At 38.6% G+C, this 24,914-nt stretch overlaps 1 protein-coding gene across 1 annotated transcript in view; it reads left to right on the top strand.

Moving 5' to 3' along the window:
* Nucleotides 1-2,527: 2,527 nt before the first annotated feature.
* EIF3A (eukaryotic translation initiation factor 3 subunit A) overlaps nt 2,528-24,914 on the top strand; it is a gene marked incomplete at both ends in the record, with an annotated part of 35,036 nt that continues 12,649 nt past the window's right edge. The window contains 15 exons of the mRNA XM_082002339.1: nt 2,528-2,576; nt 6,353-6,543; nt 6,660-6,796; nt 9,974-10,137; nt 11,437-11,636; nt 12,667-12,875; nt 13,898-14,069; nt 15,101-15,205; nt 16,012-16,110; nt 16,824-16,940; nt 18,001-18,186; nt 21,043-21,390; nt 21,942-22,046; nt 23,803-23,916; nt 24,221-24,343. Coding sequence (XP_081858465.1) covers nt 2,528-2,576; nt 6,353-6,543; nt 6,660-6,796; nt 9,974-10,137; nt 11,437-11,636; nt 12,667-12,875; nt 13,898-14,069; nt 15,101-15,205; nt 16,012-16,110; nt 16,824-16,940; nt 18,001-18,186; nt 21,043-21,390; nt 21,942-22,046; nt 23,803-23,916; nt 24,221-24,343 — 2,319 coding nt within the window. The remainder of the gene's footprint in view (nt 2,577-6,352; nt 6,544-6,659; nt 6,797-9,973; nt 10,138-11,436; nt 11,637-12,666; nt 12,876-13,897; nt 14,070-15,100; nt 15,206-16,011; nt 16,111-16,823; nt 16,941-18,000; nt 18,187-21,042; nt 21,391-21,941; nt 22,047-23,802; nt 23,917-24,220; nt 24,344-24,914) is intronic.

Raw genomic sequence — 24,914 nt, 5'->3', positions numbered from 1 at the left:
TCGATTTGTAAGTCACAGGGCACAATTTATGTGAAACGGTACACAAAAGAAGGTGGCCTTGCTGGCAATCACCTCCCGAAGCCATAGTGCACAAACTCCGCTAATGGCACAGAACCTAATCAGCCACTGATTAGGAAGAAGCAACAGATGAGGAAGAAGAAACTCCCAAAATACCTGGGATAACTACAGGAGCACCAGAAGCTGCTAAAGAAAAAGTGCAGTTCTGGGCGAGAGGCCAGGCCCATCAAGGATCACATCTGGCTAATGAACACACTAAAGGGTAGCCTATCATATGATTTTCATAAAGTCATAAAGGTAAAGCACGCACATTTAATATACTTCGCCACCGTGTAGAAAGAGACATGAGGAGTCAGACCATTAAAGCTGCTCCTGACCAAAATCATCTGATTCAAGCTTGGAGGGCTTTCGGGAAACTCTGAGAGATTCAAAAAAGCGGAGCGGGCTCCAAAATAGCACATACCGCTATGCAACAGCAACAAATAGGTGCCCCCGGCAGAGAAGGCTGCAAGGCCTTAGGATAGGCACTGGCTCCAGCGACATGGGCACAGGCAGCCTGCGGATGCTGGGAGGCTGCCATCCACCTGGGCAGTGTCTCTGGTACTCATCTTACAGACTTTTAAATTAATTTTATGAAGACAAGAAAAGGACTTGTTCAGCACTAAATAGCTTAATGAAGACTCTACTGAATGTATAACTGTGGTTTGAAACAGAGACATCTACGCTGCCAGACACATTTCACAATGCAGGCCATATTAAAATACCATCATATAAATCAATAGTATGGCCTGGTGAACACTGTGTACAATACCGGTCACTGGATCTCAAAGACCAAGGACACAAGGAGAAACTCTCAAGTGAAGAGAGCCTGAAAAAGCAAAATTGCCTTTTTTTTTTTAACTCTAGAATAGGGGATCATGCAATCACGTAAAAAGGGATTGGTGTTACATGGATACACTAGTGGTGCCGAAGCTTCCACACAGTGACTGTGTGGATCTTAACTATTTTTCTGGTTAGCAATAAACTCTGATTACAAACCAACTTTAAAAGTAAATTTTTAAATGTGTTGTATAACAGTGATGAAACTTTCTGGTGGCCATGCAAGACGGTTAATGTGAACAGTATGCAAAAAGAAACCAAACAACAAATATACAGAAAGAAATGTACCAAAACAGAAATTCAGAAGACAAGCACAGGCTGTGCTTAGTCATCATCATCAGAATTCTCCATCTACCTACATATTTTTGGAAAAAACAACCTTAGATATGCTTAAGAAATGAGTACGAAACAGCCAGGTCTGCAGAGGGTCACAGCTATAGTCACGGTGTCACCAATGATCTATCTGCAGAGGTGTGCATTTCTGCTGAAAGACTGAAAAGCATATTCTGCTCAATGCCTTAAGTGGAGATGCACTACCCTGCTGTTTACTCAGTCAAAATATTTCATTAGTCACACGTTCCCTGGCCGCTGTTCTACTGCTTCTGTTGCTACAGTTATAGGACTTTTGTGTATAATTCACACACTTGTATACTGCTTCTATTGTCTCTCCATATGCCAATAGAAATTTTGACAAATACACACTGGCACTAGTAGTTATCACATGTATACTCATATAAATATTGCTATTACTAATTGCACTTAAGACTGAAGAGGTACTGCTGAGTTCCTCTGAGTTTCCAAAATTTTTAAGATTAAGAATGAAATCTGCAGCTGATGCTGACTACATGCACACAGAAAGGCCTTTCTACAAGTTCTTAACTGCCTGAAAGTACAATTTCTGGACCGGCTGAACAAGTTGTCAAAAGCAAAGGTTCATCATACATGATGATGTATTTGCCAAAATGTTCTTCTGCAGTAAGTTAATCCAAAACCTTACAGCTAAGTTAGCCAAACAGCTTCGTGGAGCTCCGCAGGCTGCCTCCCCGATTTGGAGGGCTGCCGTCACCACTGAGGTTCTGACCAAGCCAGGGCCTGCCCTGAACCGGCGGGTAGCACCCAGGCCGGGACAACCCGCTGTGACCGGCCCCTGCCTCTGGGGCAAACCTCACCGCGCTCCTGCACGGTAACCCCTCCGTCCATGAGGCTCGGCCTAGCCCAGCACGGGATGTCACTCGAGCACTAACAGGGGAAACCCGCTACACCGTTAGCCTGAAGCACGGCGCTCGGCGCAGGGCTCACCGAGCGCCCCGGGGCCCAGGCTGTCAGCCATCGCGGCTACCGCTCCGACGGGCTCCGCACTAAGCCACTGCGGGCGGACATTCCCCGCCGGCACCTCCCAGCGACGGTGCGCGGCCAGGCCCAGCCCCATCAAGGCCGCGCTCCCCGGGGCCGCCTCACGATCGCTTCGCAGCCCCGCCCGCGCGCTAGGGAGGCGCTTCCGCCTTCCGGCGACGTCAGCGCGCGCGGGTGACGGGCTGCCCTCCCTTTCCGGGCTTGCAGGCTGCCTGGCTGGAGCACGGAGCGAGCTGCTGCTGCCGCCGCCGCCCTGTGAGGAGAGGCCGCCGCCATCATGCCGGTGTACTTCCAGCGGCCCGAGAATGCCCTGAAGCGGGCGAACGGTCAGTGTGGGCCGCGCCCCCACCTCCGTTTCGCCTCCCGCTCCCTCCGCCGTGGTGGGCGGCGTGCGACGCTCCTGTTTCCGCCGGCCGCGCCCGCCTCCAGGGCCCCTCTGCCGGCCCTGCCGTACGGCGCGCCGTGGAGCCTCGGCCGGCGGCTCCCGGGCGCTAAGGAGACGGTGCCCGGGAGCGGTGCGGCGCCGCTGAGAAATAGCGAGGCCTGCCGGTGTCGGCCGCGCCGCATGGCGGAGGCGAGGCTCGGGCGGCCGCGGGGAGCCGGCTCGGCCCGGCTCCGCCTCCCTCTCCCTGGCAGGGCCCCTGGCCGCCCGCGGGCGGAGGTGGTGGGTGGTGGTGGCTCTGGGCGAAGGGAGGGTCGCGGCGGCGGGGGCCTGTACTGTCGACGGCAGCGCGGCGCCTCGGCCTGGGCCCTGCGCCCGCGGGAGCCGCGGCAAAGCCGCCGTTGCCCGCCGCCGGGAAGGGGCTCACCGCTGGCCGGGGGCTTGGCGTGAGGTGTCCGGATCTCGCAGCTGCTCCGGGATGATCTCAAACTGGTCTGATCCTGGGCTCCGTTTTTCTGTGTGGGCTTCCTATTTAGGAGTCCCATCCTTCATGTGACTCTGATGAGAATGCAAATGATTGAACTCCTTAAATGTTGCACAGGCTGATGTGTAAGTTTGCCCCTGGAATGGAAGCCAAGGAGAACTGTGCTGTAGCTGTCTCTTGCTGACTGCCACATATAAAGCTGGACTGGATATATTTATTAGCTGTCTTCTTTCAGGCTAAATATATGTCTTTGACGCTTCTTTTTTTATAGTATCCTATTTTAAGCACTTAGCAAGACCGTTTAGACCCTTAGTTGTGACGAGGCTGATTGCCGGATGACACTTAAAGACATCCAGAAATTACAGATGATGTACTGGACTTGAAATGACAGCTGAAGAGGCTGCATACTCTGGGGACTATACATAATTCAAGTACTTGGTATTTTAACAAGAATATATTAAATAAAGTCCTGCACATCCTCAAGATTCCTAATCTAAAATTATAAAAATCATTCCTACAAAGATAAAAAGGTGAAGAATAAAATCAGCTTCAGTCAACTTCCAAAGGTGAAGTTGTATTTTAGCAGTTCTTTTACTGGAAAAGCTGTACCATGGGATATAAACTTCAATTAAACTTCAGAATTCTTCGGTAGAGTAAGTTGTACTTGCTTGGTGAGCAAGTCGCATTGCTGAAATGTTGACAAACTGTTTCACTCTTGATATTTCATTGTTGCTTTCCTGGTATTGAAGAGCAGCTTTAAATTCATCTCTCTTGCACTGCTGCAAGTTACTCAATTGTAATGAACTGAAGGAGTGGGGTTGAACTGAAGGATTGGAACTGAAGGGGGTGTTCTCTAGGCAAACACTAGTAATCCTGAGTATCTGTAGACTGAATGGAAAACATGACAAGGAATGTCAAGTCTTGCAGACTTGCAGGGTCTCAATTGCACCGTGTCCAAGTATAATAAAGGGTGAGAAGTCATACCTAAGGCAAGTTGTTTGTCACAGGAAGCAGTTTGATGTGAAACTACCGTTTCAGATTGGAACATTAAGTGCAATTTCCAGCATTTCAGTGTTTGCTTTTTATACATAAGGCTGAAGGGAGCATTTGGGAGCATTTTATGCATAAATTTCTCAGTGACCTCAACATACGTAGAAGGTGTTTGGAAATAAGAGCTTGAATGATTGTAAATCTGTACAGATATGTAAGAAAGGCTGTTTTTCCTTTAAACAATAAATGCAGGTCAAAGCCAACCCATAGCTATTGTTAATATCCGCCATTGGTTTGTAGTCAAGGATGTAATGCAGCTTTTGGGAGTGTTTTATTGTTGCAGATAATGAGTTTGCTCTCTGTTAGAGATACTGGATAACGCATGACATCTTTGTCACCTTCTGTAATGACATACGTTTTCTCAGATTGAAAATCTAGCTTAATTTGGGATTTTAGGTTAGCAGTAGATGAGTTGTCAATGGGTATCAGCTAGTTCATGTCCTCTCAGAGCTTCAGTTGCTGTTTTGGATACCTTTTAGCATGTTAAGTGGCATAAAAGAAAAACATAGAAAAAATTCAATTCTGACAGCGATTCAGGGGCTGTGGTTTTACATTTTGTCTGTTACAAATCTTTGTTTCTGTAACTTACAGTTTCTACTGCAAGGAATGGTGATGTGTGCTGTATTTGACTTTCCAGGTTCACTTTGTGTAGGCTTTTACTGCAGTGTCTGTTAAATTAGCCTTAATTATTTGACTTACTGGTAAGAACTTGCTTGACCAGAGTTAATTAAAAGTTGCAAAACAATATGAATTAATTTTGTGCTTTGTCCAGTTGGTTATCAACCACTGAGAGCTGTGGTTGGAATGGCCTGGCATTGTTGCAAGATTAAACTTGCTTTTTGACTTTATTTTCATAAATAAAAAAGTGTAAAGCTGAGCAGTAATTGCCTCAAAAGCAGCACTGAGATAGAATAACTGTAAATTATGGGACGGAGGATAGCTTAATTAAAATTCCCTGCGTAAGTTAAAAAAAAAATACTGCTGAATACTGTCACATTGCAACCTTAATTATCTTTAAGTGTAACAGTATGTTTTTTCTATATAGTAACTTGCTCATCTTAAGAAAGCTCATTATTTACAGAAACTTAAGACCAGAATATGTGCTATTACAGTCCTTAAATTAAAACAGCATTGCTGCTTTCAAAACACGTCTTTTAGCCATGTTTAAATTAGATTCTAAGATTCCAAAACTTAGAAGCTCTGTCTGGTGGCTGAGCACCTTGAGCAGGCCCTTACTTTAATCCTTTCTGCCATTATTTCTTTAGGAATGTAGTGATTTCCAAAGTACTTCATGGAAAATACTGACTCCACCCTTCAGCCTTTAAGAATACACACATTTCCTTTTAGCTGTACTCGACTTCTCTTTATCTTTTAACATGTTTGCTTTCCATTCTCAATGTCCTTTTGCCTTGCTTTTCTGCAGTTAAGGGTATATTTAGTGCAGGGCCTGTGTGTATGCTGGTAGCTGGCAGTGCTGCTTCAGGATTTGCTGTATTTTGTACTCAGCAGAGCATGCGATTTATCATAGATGAGAGTTGCTGTGATACTGAGAGATCCTGTTAGTAACAGCAGCTGCTTAAGGAATGAATAAACAGGACACTGGTTTCAGGAGCAAGGCTGGTTTAAAAAATGTCTGACCCTTCAGTTGGACTGTAGCAGCTTTTAGTGTAACTGTTCAGTAAACTGACAATCTGAGTTTAAAAAAAACCCAAACAACTTTCCTGAATGAAGTTTCTTTTGTTCTTTCTTTCTTTGAGGGCAGGACTTTTTTTTTTTTTTTAAGTCAAATTCACAGGATGGTTTGCATCTTGTTGAATGATGTTGGCAGGTACTACAAGCCTCGTGTGTATTCATTGTCCTTCTTGGCAAAACTAGCTTTAAAACTGGATGTGTGTGTTTTATCAATATGTATGAAGTGCTCAGTTATGCCTTGATGGATAGAGAGACATCTCTGCAATCCTGAAATTTTCATGTTAATAGAGAGGTCTGTGTTCATTTGCCTGTTAACGTTATTGAAAGACTGCCACTGCAGTTGCATCTGCCAACATTTTTGATATGGCCAGCTAAATCAAACCATCAATGAACTTTGGTTAGAGTTGATTAAATTCTAAACATGTACAGTGTCAAGCATAAAAACATGCATCTTCTGGTTTGCAAGTCTTTTACTAATTGGATTTTACTTTCAGAATTCCTTGAGGTCGGCAAAAAGCAACCTGCCCTTGATGTTCTTTATGATGTTATGAAAAGTAAAAAACACCGAACATGGCAGAAGATCCACGAGCCGATTATGCTGAAGTACCTGGAACTCTGTGTGGATCTCCGCAAGAGTCATCTGGCAAAAGAAGGACTGTACCAGTACAAGAATATTTGCCAGCAGGTATGGCTTTTTAATTCTTTTAAATTTATTTATTTGTAGCGAGCATGGTATATGTCAGCTGATATGATCTAATATTGTGAGTGTAAACATCTTCCCATTTTCTGCCTTTGCTGTAGGTGAACATCAAATCTTTGGAGGATGTTGTTCGAGCCTATTTAAAATTAGCTGAAGAAAAAACAGAAGCAGCTAAGGAAGAATCCCAGCAGATGGTACTGGACATAGAAGACTTGGATAACATTCAAACTCCAGAAAGGTAAGTGGCCTGTCTTTAAAATGTGTCACTTCACAGCAAAGTATCCTTATTTTCATGAAGGATATTGGCAGCTTGGAGAACTGAGATACAAAGGTGGTGTATTGGAAATGGAATACTAGTGGTGTTCTAGAGGTTCTAAAGGTAGGAAGAAAAAATAGGAATGGTACTTTGCATTAAACAAAATCTTAAGTGTGAATAAAGAAAAGAAAGTAAATAGTAAAGAATAGAAAATGTAGATACAGTGGGAGCTGTTCTGGAAGTTGGGTCACTGCTTTTTACAGTCTACTAAGATTTGCATCTGTAATGGTATTGGAGAGTTTATTATTGAAAGCTGCTCTTTATCAGTTGATGTACAAATGCTGTTAATTTTATTAGGCCAATTTAATTACTGTGTGATAACCTCCAGTCTTTCTGACCACACTGTGCATGTACAAACAAAAGATAATGTTACTTTATACTTGCTTGGGTAACTGATGAGGATAAGAAGGGCACAAAAAGTAAATTCGGAGTGTTATAACTAATTATATGGATAATGAGAATGTAGAAGGAATAGAAGACATGATCGTTAAATATTATCTGCTTTAGATTGTGTATAGACCTTCACTTAGACCTTGCTTAAGCAAGTAATGCCAGGTTAGGATGAAACCACTCTCCAGCTCTGTAAGAAGCCACTGTTCTATTGTCAGAATAGTTTGTGGCAGAACTTCTAATCTACTTCAGGCAAAGTGTGGTTACCTCCAGTTGCATATTTGTGTTCTTCAGATGAATCTGTTGATTTAGGGAATGCTTACGTTAACTCTGATAGTGCAGCTATGTATGTGGTGACATCTGTGGAAGAGGGATGACAAGGTGGGGATGAAGAAATGTTTTAAACCGTTCCAGCTCAGTTTGGAAGAGGCCATCTGTCCATATCCTTTAAACAAAATCAAAAGTGTAGGGAATAAATTAAGATTTCCGTAAGTCAAACCAAATTAAAACTTGCAGAAGATATCAAAAGAAGTAACAAAAGGATCTTCAGCCATAAGCGGAGAATTCTAGGAAAAATAGTGGTAAAATTCTGAGGAGATGAGTTGAAATTAGCCATCCTAGGTGTGGTCTGAAGATTAAAGCAATATTTTGTAAGAATATTGATTCTAGAATAAAAGAGAGGGATAGGTTTTTAGACCATGGAACTTAACCCTGTCTGAGGTGAATGGAGAAGTCAGCTTTCTCTTCATGTTGGTTGACAGCATAATTTCTATCCTAGAGTTTTAAAAATATCAGCAGATATTTTGGGCACTAAAGCTCTGCAGATACCCATCTGAACAGTCAATATGTTTTCTCATCAGCTATATGTAGGACTGCGTAGCGGTCTGAACAGTTGCTGATGTGTTGTTATTTTGATCGTAATAACGTTCAGGTCTTTAATATGGGTTTTGAAGGAAGGAAGTAGTACATGGTGTTAAAAATCAGACAAAATTCAGCACAGGCTTGCCAAAGGATAGATGACATGTAATTATGTTAGAACTTTTATTTGGTAATTTAATTTCTTAGATTCAAGAAATGCCAGGGATCTAACCCAGGGAAAAGTAGAGCTGTTGATACCATACCAGAAGGGATGTTTGCAGTTGAATTGGAAGCGGACTAAGGCATTGTCCAGTGAGAAACTGATGACATGTAGTCTAATCACAAAAGGAGATATGAAGCAAGAGTGAAATTAGTGGGAATACTTTCAATTAAAATCTTGTCACAAAAACTAGAAAAAGTCAGTGTCATATCTACTGATGGTAGAAAATGGAAGAAATTATCCAAGTAGAGGACATTTTGTCTTGTGTGGGTGACTATAAGAATAGAGTTATAGTAGTTGAATAAAATTCACAAAGACATGGAGTAGAAGGTTGTGGATTTATATGTTAAGAGCAAGGCTCCCTGGTAGAAGTTGGGAACTCATTGGTTGCAAAAGATGAAAAGGTTACAGACATGTCTTCAGTAGTTGTTCCAGGATGGCAGTGCCATTCATGTTATTTCCAGTGCCTGAAATAGTCTTTGTTACAGAGGAATACCACTAATAGTTAGATATTGAAGATTGACTGACCGCGCTTATCCTGATACTCTTTTATATAACTGAGAACTAGAAAATCAGTTTTCAGTCACACTTCCTTATCTGAACACCACAGTTTCTTTAGTGTTTTTTAGGTCTTGTTTTCTAGACTGCTTATACTTTTTTTTCTGGATTCACTGCTTGATCTGTTGGAGAAGGCACTGGTGAAATGTTGCCTTCAATATTGTATGTAGTACTAATGCTCAAGGAAGTAAATTAGAACTGGTAGCAGTGTAGTAGAAAAGAGTTACAAGAGTTGAGAGTTTATATTAGAAGGATAGTTTAAAAAGGGTTTTAAAAATGAAGGCTTAGGGAAGATGATTCTTGTAAGTTTGTCATGCTGGGCAGACTGTTTAGCAGAAAGGGATCATGTGGGCCATGATGTTGAATTTGTCTCAGTGTCTCAGCAATCTTTTGCAATCTTGAAGTAAAAGAAATTGAATTAGGGAACACAGTTACTGCCCCTAAATGCAAGATTATCGTATCTTACTTCTGACATCTTTCAGCATCTTTTTAATGTCAGAATTTTTCAAGGATTTGATACTTTAGTGTAAGTATTCTGCAGGCATCGAAAACTAGATCATAAGGTACATGTTGCTTCTGTGTCATAATGCCAACAAGAAGTGAGCTCTCTGGCACCATTGGTGGTGACTAAAAAGGAAGTTTCAGCAAGTAGGAAAGTATCTAAGTAGACCGTGATATTTGAATCTAAGAGAAGTACAGTGTGCAGCTCCCTGGTAGAAGAGGGAAGGTGAAAATCCTGGAATTAGTTTCCTTTGGCTTACTCAGGTGAAGGATACGAAAGCTTCTGACGTCTCTTACCTCTGGAGCTTGTACATGTCAATCATATATTCAGGGGCCAAAGGTGGAAACTTATCAGCAAGAAAAGTTATCTACATCCTTTAAAGCAAAAGGGAGAAGTCTGAGGGACCAATTTGAAAATAAGCAATAGACTGTTCAGCAGCAATTAGCTGTTCAGATTCATCCAGTCTCATCTTAGATCTTGATAAGAAAGATTGGTGAGAATTGTAGGGAATAAAACCCTTTTATTTTTCTTTTTTCCTTTTTTCTTCCTTACCCACCTGCCCCAACTATAGTGTTCTTTTGAGTGCTGTAAGTGGCGAAGACACTCAGGATCGTACTGACCGACTGCTTTTGACACCCTGGGTTAAATTTCTATGGGAATCATATAGACAATGTTTGGATCTTCTCCGAAATAATTCTCGAGTGGAACGGCTGTACCATGATATTGCACAGCAAGGTAAGTGGAAAAGGTGTGAGTTTAAAGTATAATGAGATCTGGGACTTCTGTATTACATCCCGTAGAACTAGAAAATTAAAGGTTATTTCTGCTTGAATATTGCTTCAGAGTTGGAAATACATTAATCTCTTAAGTATACGTATGTACACACGTACTATTCTTAAAATTACAGAAGTTCCCTAAAATTACTGAGGTTTCTGGACACTGATATTTTCTTGTAACAGAACTTGCAAGGAAAAAGTTATTTTTTCCTGGACATACTGAGAATATGAGAATTACTGTGCTGTGTCTTTACTTTTTCTAACTTACTGATCAAAATTAGTTGTGTTTTCACTTTGTTACCCAGAATGGCAAATGTGTCTTCATTAACGTATTCTGTGTTAGCTAACTTCAGAAATTAGTGTACACAAAAGGGTACTGTAAAATTACGATGCGCTATCAAATTTGACACTGATGTAACTTGACGAAATATTATGTGGAAGGGAATAGAAAAAAGTCGAATTTCATTCTTTCTGGCATTAATTTGCAAAAATTGAATTTATAAGAATGCTTACATGTTAATCTTTTCTTATGGGTGAGAGATGAGCAGAAAAACATTTTCCTTTGTTTAACTTAGAGCTCTATTTTTGAAAAAAAGAGTCTGTTAGATTTTTAACTCTGGATTAAAGTTGTACGAGTAAGTTAGGAAAGATGACTGTCAGATGAGTTCTAGGTGCTTTACTGTATTTAAGTCTTTGTGCTATGGTGTTGAGACTTCCTTTTTTGCCTGTTTCTTGTAGAGATACTTTAGAATTTTCAGAGTGACAGTGGCAAAGCAAAAACAGATTTTTGCGAGGAACTATGGGATCAAAGATAATTTTTTCTGTGTAATTTCCAGACATTTGAAAGCTTCATTGAACTTTACCATATATAGATGACTTGAGGATTTTTTTCCCCACACTTTACAAAGCCAAAACCTGAATTCATGCCATTCACAGAATTTTATTTGCACTTAGTTCAAAATAAAAGGTAGAATCGTTGCTTAAATTAGGACATTTTTAAAGAGAGTCTAAGTACTCCCTTTGCTCCTTAAGCTTAATTATGTAGAAGCAGCTTCATTTTTTGAGGTCAAGATGGCAGTGCTCTGCATTGTCACTTCTTCATTATGCGTGGTAGTTAGATTGCATCTTGTTTGATATGCCTTTGGACTGTGAATGAAGATTCTTTAAATGTACTGACTTAAATGTTTGAATTCCATTTAGAACTACCATGAAGTCACCATTAGTGAGCGTTCTTAATTTATATTGTTCATTTTTGCAGCTTTTAAGTTCTGCCTGCAGTACACGCGTAAAGCTGAGTTCCGTAAACTCTGTGATAACCTGCGAATGCATTTGGGGCAGATCCAGCGTCATCATAACCAAAGCACAGCAATCAACCTCAACAATCCTGACAGTCAGTCGATGCACTTGGAGACCAGGCTTGTGCAGCTTGACAGTGCTATCAGCATGGAGCTGTGGCAGGTATGCAGCAGGGCTCCTTGTAATCACACTGTAGTATACAGCCTTTCCAGAATCTGTTCCACACAGATCATGTTTCATGGTATTTACTCCAAGGTAAAGACAGGATAATAGCTGAAGAGTAAAGCTTTAATATCTAGCATGCAGTATTACATGCATATTGAATACTTAGTCTGATGTCCCTCGGATTGCTGTTTTCACGTAACGTTTTGAACCAAGCTTCTGCTGGTAGTACTTAATGGTAAAGTGGCTGAAGTCGTCTTGAGTTGTGAAAATGAGAAGCTGATGAGACCTTCACCTCTGCCATCTTGCATTTGCAGGGACTAGATCACTGGGAAGTGGTTGGTAAGTGTAAAAGCCTGCTATTAGGCTCGGCCCCCAGCATTGCTGGTTGAATTATGTCAGCATCTAGCCAGCGAGGGCACTAGCAAGGCAAATTTTTCAAAGAGGCGCTTTGCTTTTCCAACCTTTCTAATGTTAAATTCCTTAAAGACAAAGTTGTAATTTTTTGCGTTTGTGAATTTGGAGAACGTTCTCTGTTGTGTTGTTTCCTTTTTAGGTATGTAAGTAATTGCATGTAAGGTATTTCCAAGATTATATGTATTTTTAGGGAAACTATACCTATTTTTGATCACAAAAATTATGAAAAATGGTAAAACCAGTAGACAGTAGAATTGGTATAATAGTAAAATAGTTGAATTTTTGTTATCCTGTAGGTGGTTTGTTTCTTTTTTTTGGCCTTGGTTCGTAGCTTGAAAATCTGAAAGAAACCAGTTTTCAAAAGATTATGTGAACTAATCGTTAACTACCAAATTCTAAGCAGATAGTTAATGGATTTGCAGTATGTTCAAATAACTTCTTTATTAGGAAAGCAGTATTTCATTTCATTTCATGTAGCTGGCAAAACTGAAAATCACAGCTTTCAGTGGTGTTAAATATATTACAGTCTTTTAACCTTTAGCGAATGTGTATTTTTCCCTTTTTTGGGTATTGCAAAAAACTTCCTAAAAGTAGCGTATTTGGTTGATTTTAGGAAGCTTTCAAAGCAGTGGAAGATATTCATGGGCTATTTGCACTGTCTAAGAAACCACCCAAACCACAACTGATGGCAAATTATTATCACAAAGTTTCAACTGTCTTCTGGAAATCAGGAAATGCTCTCTTTCATGCATCCACACTTCACCGACTTTATCACTTATCAAGAGAAATGCGAAAGAATCTTACACAAGAGGAGATGCAGAGGTGGGGAAAGATATTTAATGTGATCTTAGATTTTATTTTTAACCCCGTATGTTCAAAAATAATAGTACCCCAAAAGAAGCAGATGACATGTATGGCTATGAGCATAGGAGCACTAAAGTGGCCAGTACAAATTGCCTGAAAAGAAATTTAGAGCAAGAAGGGTATTTTACAAAGCTACAGTGTAAATAATGTAAACTTCAAGATCACCTTAGTTAACCTTAACCTTAGTTAAGCTTCCTTCTCTGTTACTGACTGGGAAGCTAAGCAAGTTAGTAAGTATCCGTGTTTTGCTTCCTTTTTCCCTTCTGAGTGGTGGTATTTATATCACAAGATTTCATTATAACTGGTACAAGTTTTCCCTCAAATTAGAAAAGCCTGTGTAGCCAAATGGCCTTTAATTTTTTGGTAACAAGTATGATACTGGCAAGGTTTTTGAGGCATGCAGAATCATTGACTGCATTAACCTCTGAAGTTCACATAGAGGCCTTTATAGAATCAGAATCTGGTAGGAATAAATACGGGAATTCTTATGTTCCTTTTCATCTGGGTACTAAGGTCAGAATTTAAATATTTAATGTCATTTGTGTTGCATTGAAAGGTACATCTGGTTTGCACAGTAAATTTTAAATCCATGCAATCAAAATGACTGGTATGGATTTGTACCTAAAATAAGTTTTCAAAGGTGCTGCTTTCTGCTGTTTTCATTATTTTATTTTATAGTATTTTGATATTTACAGAGGTGGCTTAAATTTCTTTTATAATTTCTTTGTGTATATACATATGTATATACATGTGTGTAAATAATGAAAGACGTTACCAAAATCTTTCCCCTGGTTACTGAAGAACACTGCATTCTGTATTCTTAATGCACAGTTGGTGTCTTTTCTGTTATTGCTGATATTTTTACACAGTTTTGCATCATGAATGCTATTCATTACTACTCTTGAATTAGCACATATATGAAAAGGAATTAATTAGTGTTCTCTTGCAGTTCATCTTTTGTGGTTATACTTTGTCAACAGGATGTCTACCCGAGTCCTTTTGGCCACTCTGTCAATTCCTATAACTCCTGAGAGAACTGACATTGCTCGTCTTCTGGATATGGATGGCATCATTGTTGAGAAACAACGACGTCTGGCAACCCTGTTGGGTCTTCAGGCCCCACCTACACGTGGCAGTCTCATTAATGATATGGTAAGTAGTGGTGGTCAGGTGAACAGCTTTTGAACACTGCGTCCTCTTTTTGGACTGCTTTCTAGAGCACTGTGCTTAGTTATAAGAGAGCAGTTTAAAAGTTAGAACAGCTGTATGGTTAATTGTATGACTTACAGTACAGTGTTAAAATTCCAGATTCACAAGAGGGACTGTTTGGACATGGCAGCAACTACGGGAGGCATGAATGCTTGTGTGCAGTGGAGAGTCAGATACAATATAGTCCTTTATGTCACCCAAGCAACAAATGTCATTTTGAACCTCTAAGGTGTCTGAAAAGGGTTGTGAGCTAGAACTTTGGGGTTTTTTTTCCCTACTCTAAGGTGTGTAATTAAGTGAACCAAGTGTTTATTTTCATGTTTTGAATTATTTTGGGATAAGCACAAGTCAGATATCAAGTAGGACTGTAAGGACCTAAGTGATTATGAAAACTTCCTTGTGTTTAATTTGAAGGGAGGCTAGATTTATCTATCTTCAGACCTCTCCAGATATTCATAAGCAAATTAGGCATTCAATCATAGTTCGGTATTTTCAGAGGATGTTTGAATTCTTGCAGTCATTCGCATGCGTGCCTAAAACTTACTTTCAAGGTTCATTTTACAATTTGCGTTAATTCTGCTGGTACCTCTCCGGTGTGCCTTAAAACCACAAGTTAAAGCTTCAGCAGTTTACTCATGAACTGAGATGTGTGGTTTTAGTTTGGATGTGCGCCTGCATCTGTGCAGTAGGACTTGTGTCTTAGAAATGGCTAAGAAGTTGAGGGTGGTACTCTAGTCTAAATATTTATCTTGTTTGTATGGTCTTTTGTCTACTTTTCCATTTTTAAATACAGTTAAATGGTGTAGCATAGTTATCATCACTGCAATTAAGAATGGTGTAATAAAAAATGTCTCATGTATTAAAAGGTACATGTGATGCCTATTTAACTTCTTGAATATAAAATTCTTAAAGGTAACTATTTGTTAATATTGTTTTTATTTTGAGATCTTTGGATTTTTTTTTGTTGACTGTAGGTAAGGTTCAACGTAGTGCAGTATGTTGTTCCAGAAGTGAAAGAACTTTACAATTGGCTTGAAGTAGACTTTCACCCACTCAAGTTATGTAGCCGTGTTAGCAAGGTAAGTTTTGTAGCTGTCTATATAGTAACTGGTCTTGACTAATAGCCTGTTATTCAAATATTGATTTGTAGTAAATACCAACTAGCTTTTTCTATTTCCAGAATTTTCACTGGTAGGCTTTATTTGGTCAAATCCCATTACAATGACATGTACGTAACATCTGATATACATAGTGCACCAGATTATTCAAACAGAATGAAAATCCATTTAGGTCTCTAGGGTGCTATTCAGAGAGCCCCTATAAAGGTGCAGAGTTTTGGGAACATATCAAAAGGTCTTGGTGGTGGAGATGATACTGTATTAAATTTTGTTTAAAGATACAGAAATGAGAAAACTGTGTGAGTGCACACATGTATGTGCATGCAAGTGGGTTGTGTCAGAAGTGGAAAAATATATCAATGACTGTTTTTACTGTAAAAATGTAGAGTATTGGGAGGTAAAATAACATGAGAGCTGTTAATTAGGTTACTGGAAATTCTGCAGTTGATGAAGCACGTCATGGTCTTTTTCTTTGATAGTGGGAACAAAGATATTTGAGGTGCTAAAAAGAACTTGAAGGTAAATTAGCAGTGTGGTAAATGTTGCCAGTACTGTCAGTCGCCTTCATACAAAAAATGTTAGCTATCCATTATAAATAAAAGTATTCTGATCAAGAGATACACTTCAGTAAAACACTGTGGTATCTGGACAGAAGTGCTGTTGTTTCATGAGCTGTAAACCAGAAGTATTTAAGAACATCTCTTCCTGCTTTAATGTTGAAGTTTTTAATTTGATGCAGATAGAGTAACTTTCCAGAATTTTCATAGGTTCTGAACTGGGTGAAAGACCAAGCTGAAAAGGAACCTGAATTGCAGCTCTATGTTCCTCATCTGCAAAACAATACCATTCTTCGCCTTCTGCAGCAGGTATGAGTAAAGAAAATCTATGTTCTAAAGTATACATAAGTTAGAAAATGCTTTGGAGAAACATTAAGTTGGAAACTTCTATGCCAAAGTAAATTTTTTTCCATCAAATAGATGACCATTATGATTTTGAAATACTTTTTTCCAGTATATAACCTGTATCTTTAGGTTTGTACATCAGTTAGGTACAGCCGTAGTAACTATAGAATTAATAGTGGTTGCATACAGTGGCATAATCTCTTGCATAGATTTTCTTATTTATGGATCTATGATGTCTTATTTAAGGTAATTCATTGTTCCTTAAAACTGAGTTTTGGAGTAAGGTCTGGATGGGATATTTTAGTTGTGGGGTTTTTTGTGTCTAGGTGTTTCCTAAATTGCACATTTCATTGACCTGCTTTCATTACAAGTGACGAGCAGTGTTATTTCTGATGTGCTAAAGAAATAGTTGAAGGCTAATTAGCAGCATAGCTGTGTGTAGTTACTGCTGCCAGTCTCCTTCATACAAAGCAGCCATTCAGGAATGGCATAAATCTTAGGTTAAGTTTGAATACAGTACAGAAATAAAATCCTGAAAGAGTATTTGTAATTGTATTGATATGTGTGCCTTCATTTATTGATGATTTAGTAAGTTAGCTTTAGAGCCTGTGCAACAGCTTTTACTTCTGATCTCTCTTTAATGAGGAAAAATACCTAACTTTTCTGCTTACATACAGGTGGCCCAGATTTATCAAAGCATTGAATTTTCTCGTCTGGCTACCCTGGTTCCTTTTGTTGATGCTTTCCAACTGGAGCGTAGTATCGTTGATGCAGCCAGACATTGTGACTTACAAGTAAGTGCTGTAAAAACACTTCTGTGACATGTATGGATTCACGTGTATTACATTGGATGAAAACTAACCGGTTAACAGTGAACCCAAGGAACACAATTGATTCTGACAGATGGAGGTAAACTAGAGAAAATGATGCATGTGACAATATATTAAGAACTGGCTATTATTTGCGTTCTGGTGTGTATTTTTTATTTAGGTCAACAACCGTAATGTATGTCCAGTAGAAGTAAAAGCTGAAATGAAATTTTCTGAAACTTGCCCTGTGAGCCCCAGTCATTTAGTCCAGAATATCCCGAAGCAGGTCTAACAAACAGGGATGCAAATTTCTGACTATTCTGAATTACTTGTGCAAGACTGAAGATCTAGCAGTTGCTGATGTTGGTTTTTGTCTAACCAAGTGATTGAAGTAAAACACCCATGTCTGAGGTGTGCACTGATGTCTGAGATGTTTCAGCTGCTGTTGAAGATTGCATTGTTGGTAAAGTTGTCTGTATAGAATGAATGACAGCCCGTAATGAAATGTTTAAGCTGGTGATGAGATACAAGTAGTTTTTAGTTGAGGTTGCTTGGTAATTATCCGTTTAGGTTTTTACATAAAGCTGAGTTAATGCATTTAGGTTAACACATAACTTTAGCTTATAGTTTAGATATGTTGAAATTGTCTGTGTTAAAGTCAGGATTCTTATTTCATGTATTGCAAATGTGGAGGAAGAGGCAAGAATAATTTGTCTTGCGGTGCTCGTTTCATGGAATCATTGGAAGTTGAATTCTTCCAGTGATTTTTTTGTTTTAATCATGCAAATCAAACAATTTTATTCACAGTGCTATTTTTCTCTTACTAATTTGGCATTTCTTGTAGTCTGGTATAGCTAAAACTTTTTTTTTTTTAAGAAAGTAATTTCTGCTTAGAGCTTCTGTTGACTCATATTGGTCATTGACAGAGCAATAGAGAAATTATTTAAAAGTTATAAATAATACAAGCCTTTTTCTTGTGTGGGTTTTTTTTGTTTGTTTTGTTTGATTTTATTTATTTATTTATTTATTTATTTATTTTTCAAAGGTTCGCCTTGATCATACTACCCGGACACTGAGTTTTGGCTCAGATTTGAATTATAGTACTAGAGAAGATGCTCCACTAGGCCCTCAACTACAAAGTATGCCTTCTGAGCAAATTAGAAATCAATTGACTGCTATGTCCTCAGCTCTGGCTAAGGCTCTTGCAGTCATTAAGCCTCCTCACTTACTGGTAAGTCATTTTAAGTCTTCTGAAAACGTTGACAAATTCTGACATTCCCTCAAGTGCCTTGTGTGATGTTTATCTGTTGCCCTTGTACAGCCTTTTGTTATTTTTTGCTTGTGTGATTAACTGCTCGTTCCAGTGATCTGTTTTCACTGCAGTGATAATCACTATTGTTACAGCTGTCCCCTCCCTTCAGAACAAATAATTGTTCCTTGAGCTGTTAAGGTATACAAATGTAGTGTAGCATTAATGTATTTATTAATGACAAAGTATCTTTCTGCATCTGTTACATACTCACCTGGTCTAATAGATCTAAATTTTCTGGTTTAGCCAAGACAAGCTTATTTTGAAGTTATGAAATCATACTTGAATATTATACCAAGGAGTTACTTGGTTTACCTCTATTTGACATAGGAAAGGCATTGAGCTACCTGGTGATTAATTTAACATGACATTGCAAGGATTTGAGTAGGCAGAGATTGGTACTTCTGTACATTTATTTTCACAAGTGCGTTGCTCTGTTTTTCAGAGCACTGTGGTAATGATCTCTGATATAATTTGACAGTAATGCTGGGCTGCATTTATATACTTGTGGATTAAGTAGAAATGTAAGCTAATAACGCTTTATGCCAAAGCTTATGTTTTAATGAATGTGTTTTTCTCGGATTAGATGTACCTTTCAATTTCACTTTTTTTCAGGCTGCTGGTAGTCAGCTATTTGTGCTTGTGAAGAAGAATAAATCATTCTTAATGCACCCAACTAGTCAGTGTTTAGTCATGTCAAAATGTACATGAGAGGCCTGAGTTTAAATTGCCAGTCTTGTATATATCAGATTTAGGATATATCATGTAATAACTTACCCATAGATGGGCCAGTTTAAATTGCCAGTCTTGCATATATCAGATTTAGGATATATCATGTAATAACTTACCCATAGATGGGCCTAGAGAGCTAGGATTTGTTTAAAATTTTGCATGCATTTTTGAAAATCCAAGAGCCTCTTTGCTTTATTCTTCCTGGAGAAACTGCTGTTGTGAAGAACCTGGAATGTAACTTCATAGTGGAATCTAAAAACATGAACAAAAGATCCCACAACTCAAGAACTGACCTGTCCCTGTCTTCCTCACTGGGGCTATTGGCTTCAAGGTCGGACTCACCGATGAGCTCACATTTCAGGTTCTCCAGAGCCCTTTGGAGCAAGGTGTAAATCACTCTCGGATTTCCAGCATGCTTTGGTTGTGGCAAGTTAAACCTTCACTTCTCTTAAAAGAGCAGTGGTAATTTTTTCTTTTGCTTTATGTTTATGAATAAAAGATTTCATAGCAAACATATCAAATAATTTTTCCATATGGAAAAGAGGCTGATGGCAAGATGTCCATGTTAGATTCTTTATCCATGTTGAAATATTAAGTAATATTCTTAAAATATAAACACACAAAATAGGACTCTTAACGTGATACCTGGTGCTAGCTTACTTATGTTGGCTTGAATATATATTAGCTGTTTTATAATGTTGAAGATGAAAATACTTCCATGTAGGTTTTCCACTAAAAAGGTTTTACTATCGATTGATATCAGACAGATGGATGGTTGTTTTGACAGAAGAAACATGCTTTATTTGTACATTCACAGATAGAAATGACAAATAGTCTTATACTTGACATGTTAGCGCAATTAGTTGAATAAGACATAAATGCTAGTAATTACACTTGTAAAATTGGGTACAGTATCAAGGTTAATATCGATCTGTGTGGTTAGAGAAGCTATAGAACAAGTTGATATCCTTTTTTCCTTCACTGTTCAGATCCAAACTTTTAATTTTATTTCAAGTGCTTAAAAGCTTTTAATTTCTGTTAAATGCGTTTATAATTCACAAAATGGCTAAATTCCTCTAAAGCTTTTCATTGTGTTTCTGGCACCTCCATCTTCAAGTGCTTGCAGATCTGCAACAAAGTCTGGGTGTTTTTGTTGAATACCCTAGAAGTGACAGATTACTAAAAATACCTGTGAGCTAGCTCACGTTTTGAGAGCAGCATGACTAAGGGGGTGTAGTGAGCTGGTTGGGCTGCAATGTTTTGCTGTTTGCTGGAGTGATTAAAATGGAGAGCTCCCTGAGCTGGCACAGTTTTACTTCTTCATATGTGCAGCATGAAGCTCTCCAAAGAACTGTATGGTTTCTCTGGAGGAGAGTGGTGGGAGAGTGAGAAGAAGAATCTTAAAGAATGCTTAAAGAATCATCTATAGGCTAGTTTCTAGAAATCTAGTGCTTTTTATTATTTAGTTAAAATGGTTTTATATACAGTGTTTATACCTCAATTCTTGAGAGACAAACTTAATTTTTTTATCATCTCACAAATAGTGTTTTATGTCAATAGGATATTCTTCTCTTATGTTAGTGTGTTTGGAAAAAAAACAAAACTTTAAAAACAAGGGAAAAAAGTTAAGAACAAAGGAGCTTTGGTGAAATACAGTACATGTGGTGCTATGCTTGTGAACACATGTAGAGGTAAACAAGATTGACCCTCCCTTAAGTTAGAGTCTTAGATATCACTAACATACAGGTGTACAATATTTTTGTACAGAAGAAAGCGTGGAAAATATCATACCTAAGATGTGTGGCAGAATATTGTCTGATACAGACAGCTTTCTCCATTTGCATGTGGTTGTAGTCAGTTGATACTACCTTGTTATGCCACTTGGCATTTAGATTAGATTTGCAGTTACAGTTGTGTTTCCATGCAGTTGGCAAGTTTGGAGAATAAAACTAACCTTGATTTTTCTTTAAGAAACATTTGCTATGCTTTCTGCCTTTTTAAAGAGATGATACTCACATCATTGTCTTATCCTTAATTTCAATTCAGCAAGAGAAGGAAGAACAACATCAGCTGGCAGTCACTGCCTTCCTAAAAAATTCAAGGAAGGAGCATCAGCGTATTCTTGCACGTCGTCAAACTATAGAGGAAAGAAAAGAGCGCCTTGAAAGCTTAAACATTCAGCGTGAAAAAGAAGAACTGGAACAACGTGAAGCAGAATTACAAAAAGTCCGGAAAGCTGAAGAAGAGAGGCTGCGCCAGGAGGCAAAGGAAAGAGAGAAGGAGCGTATCCTGCAAGAGCATGAACAAATCAAAAAGAAGACTGTTCGTGAGCGCTTGGAGCAGATTAAGAAGACTGAACTGGGAGCCAAAGCATTTAAAGATATTGATATTGAGGTAGACAACTACTTATTGAGGATTTGAGGGGGTTTTTTTATGTTTCTGGTGTTATAGTGCTAGGCTGCCTGAATTTCACATTCTTTACTAGTTTTATACTGGTCTTATAAACAGTCATAGACAAATAGTCATAGTCTTATAGACAGTTTGACACTTAAATATTTAATTTGCTCAACAGTGTAAGTAAACCTTAATTCTCAATTTGGATAGGATCTTTTTTACCTGGAGGAAGTAAGTCCATCTGGTGTCCACACTTCCCCCCTCCCCTGCCCCCCAGCAGTATCTGAAATACAACACACACCTGCAGATCCAATTTTGTAGTATCTGGACTGTGTCTCAATTAAAACTCAAGATACAAATGCTTTAGAGAGTTTTTAAAAAATAAAATACAAGTTACCTGGAAGAGAAGAAACTGAGAATGTTTCTGAAGCAAATTAGTTTAAAAGTTATGGGGAAAACTGCAGATAAGCTTAAATAAATAAACAAATAAAACACATTTGTAACAGAAAAAATGTATGCTTTATTTTGTGTTTAACTTTACTTGGTTGTAGGATCTTGAAGAATTGGATCCTGACTTCATTATGGCTAAGCAAGTTGAACAACTTGAAAAAGAAAAGAAGGAACTTCAGGAACGTCTGAAGAATCAGGAGAAAAAGGTACGAAGTAGGAAGAGTACAAAACCATGTCTATACAATGCTTTAGTTAGTGAACTAGTTAGTGTGAACTCCATATTGATACATATGTACAGATATATATAATACTGGTGTTGAAAATGTTATTGTATGAAACTGAAAAAAGGTAAATAGGTTAAAATCCGACTGAGTTGCTAGTGTCAGTGGACAAATCTGTTCTAATTAATGGACTTGATTTGAAAATGGACCCTTAAGCTCTATGTGAACTGAGTCTTGTAATTGGAAAATGTGCAGAGAAGATTAAGTGTTCACAGAAGGTGAGGACATTACGGAGAAGCTAAATTTAATTAGTTGTATTAGTCCTCACTGAAGCAGAGGAAATTCCACTGCTAGAGCCCTTCTAGATGGCAGAATAGGATGTGCCTGAAACTTGGGTGACTATAAAAGTGTGAGGAACATGTTGTCATAGTAAATAGAAAGACATAACCTGGGCAAGGTAGAACTCACCCCAGACTTCCGACAGCATTCAAGAATGAAACAGAGTTTATATGATACTGTTGGTAATTCACTTAAAACTGGCTTGGTACTAGAAGGTGGCAAATTACTTAAAAAGATTCCAGTGAGGCTCTTCTATGCTGCAGGCTTGTAAGCCTGATGCTCATACTGGGCAAAGTAGGAGAAAATTAAACAGTAGAATTAGTAGTCACCTGGGTAAATATGATCTACCCAGAAAGGTCAGCACAGCTTCTCTAAAAAAATTGTAAGCCAGGGCTTCCTCTTGGAGTTCTCTGAAGCTGTCAAAACAAACATATGAGTAAGGGTAGTCTGATTGGTGTAACTAAGTTGAATTTTCCAACATCAAAAAAACCCTAGCAGCTGTGGGGTAAAAGGAAAAGTCTTTGAATGATGTTCAGTTTACGTAGATATAAAATACTTTGTGTAGGAAAAGCAGGGGGAAAAAAAAATCCCCCAATCTTTACTTTTACATGTTAAATGATGGGCTCCAAACCTAATGTTTTTAGTCAGGAATGAGAACTTGGTGGTTCTGCATCTCAAGCCCTGTGTGCAGTTCTAGTCTTATCTCCAAAAGTATGTGGTTGAAGAGGCGGCCAGCAAGAATTATCAGTGATGTGGATTGGCTTCTCTGTGAGAAATGTCTATGTAAATTAGTACCCCGACATCTGAAAGACTTCTGGAGGGGGGATGTGGTAGCTGTCTATAAGATAGTACCTGTTGTAACAGCTGACAGTGGGGAGCACTTTTCTTGCACTGCAAAGGATAGTGAACTACGAAGCATCAAATGAAGTTAGTAGGAGCCATATTCAGAACTATTTGTAGGTTGAAGGTGGGTCTTCATGCTGTGAGCCAGAGACACACGGAAGTTCTTTCCAAAGTACGTTGTTGCATATGAAAAACTTCTTTGAGTTCAAAAGGACTAGAGGAGAAATTCACCAATGCCTACTACATACAAAAAAACTTCAACACAGGAAATGCCAGGAGCTGAAAATTGATGATGCTGAGAGAGTATTGTATATATGCCTGCCTCTATTCTTGCATTCTTGCCTGGGAGTGCGCTTAGGTGCCAATGATAGAGGCAGGTTCTTGGTTAGGTGGACCTTTGATGTGGTCCAGTGTGGTTGTTCTTTTGTAACAATAATATATCGGATATATTGGAGAAGTCTCCAGATATTGGGGTTTTCTTTGGGGGATGCTGAAGATTGGCTCTTCCAGATTTGCTCTTTGCCTTATGACATGCTCAAGGTATGTTATCTTTATTTAGATTGATTATTTTGAAAGAGCGAAGCGCTTAGAAGAAATTCCTTTAATAAAGACTGCATATGAGGAGCAAAGAGTGCATGATATGGAGCTGTGGGAGCAACAGGAAGAAGAAAGGGTAAGAACTTTTTGTTCAGATAACAAAATCCATTAGTGATGAATGAAAAATAGTGAGTTTTGCACTGTCTTTTCCCCCAGCTCAATCCACAGGAAGAACGTTGATACAAAGAATGAAGTGTTAGCATCACAATTTTGTTATGCTAGTAGACAGCAGTATCTTCTGTCTTGGATGTGAAAGAGGGAAAAAAAATTCTTTTTTTTTTTTTTTTTTTAAATTTCTTTCTTGTGGCTGAGGTAGATTGAATGCGAATATATATACTAAGATTTTACTTTGTAATTCATTGTATACTTTCTATTTTTAGATCACCACTTTGCAGTTGGAGCGTGAGAAGGCCCTTGAGCACAAGAACAGACTGTCAAGGATGTTGGAGGATAGAGATTTATTTGAAGCCAGGCTCAAAGCATCACGACGAACAGTTTATGAGGTACATGAGACATGATATTATAATAAAATATTCCTCTAAAGTGAGGAACTAAACTTGTGACCCAGTGATTCTTCATGAAAACTAGAAACAAATTAGTATCTAGAATGACTCAGAATTATGGAATTGTTTATTTTCTGCTTTGACTAAAAAATAAAAATATTCTTGCACCCATTCCTAGATATTATCGCTTACAATTTTTGACAACTTCTGGGATAGCTTATATGGAAAATAAAAAATAGGTGAATTATTTATTTCAATGCAGCTATTAGTAAGACATCATTCAGTAGCGTATGAGCAGCCAACTGTATCTGTATAGGTACTTGGACGTACTGCAGTGATGGACTAATACTGACAATAATATTGAAGTTGAGAAACAGATAGAAATACTGTATTGTTTTGTTTCAATCTTTTAGTTTGAATCTGGAAATGATTTTGACAGTTCAAGTATTTGGTACTTCAAGTTACGTTTTATGTTTGCAAAATTCAATAACAAATTAGGCCACGAAAGCACAGAAAGAGCTGTGCCTTTTGTTTCTTGCTCTACATTTTTAAAATTCTACATTTGCTGAGG

The sequence above is a fragment of the Phaethon aethereus genome (assembly GCF_964289735.1).
Source record: "Phaethon aethereus genome assembly, chromosome: 7".
Taxonomy (NCBI): Eukaryota; Metazoa; Chordata; class Aves; order Phaethontiformes; family Phaethontidae; genus Phaethon; species Phaethon aethereus.
This window is presented reverse-complemented; position numbering and strand designations above follow the sequence as displayed.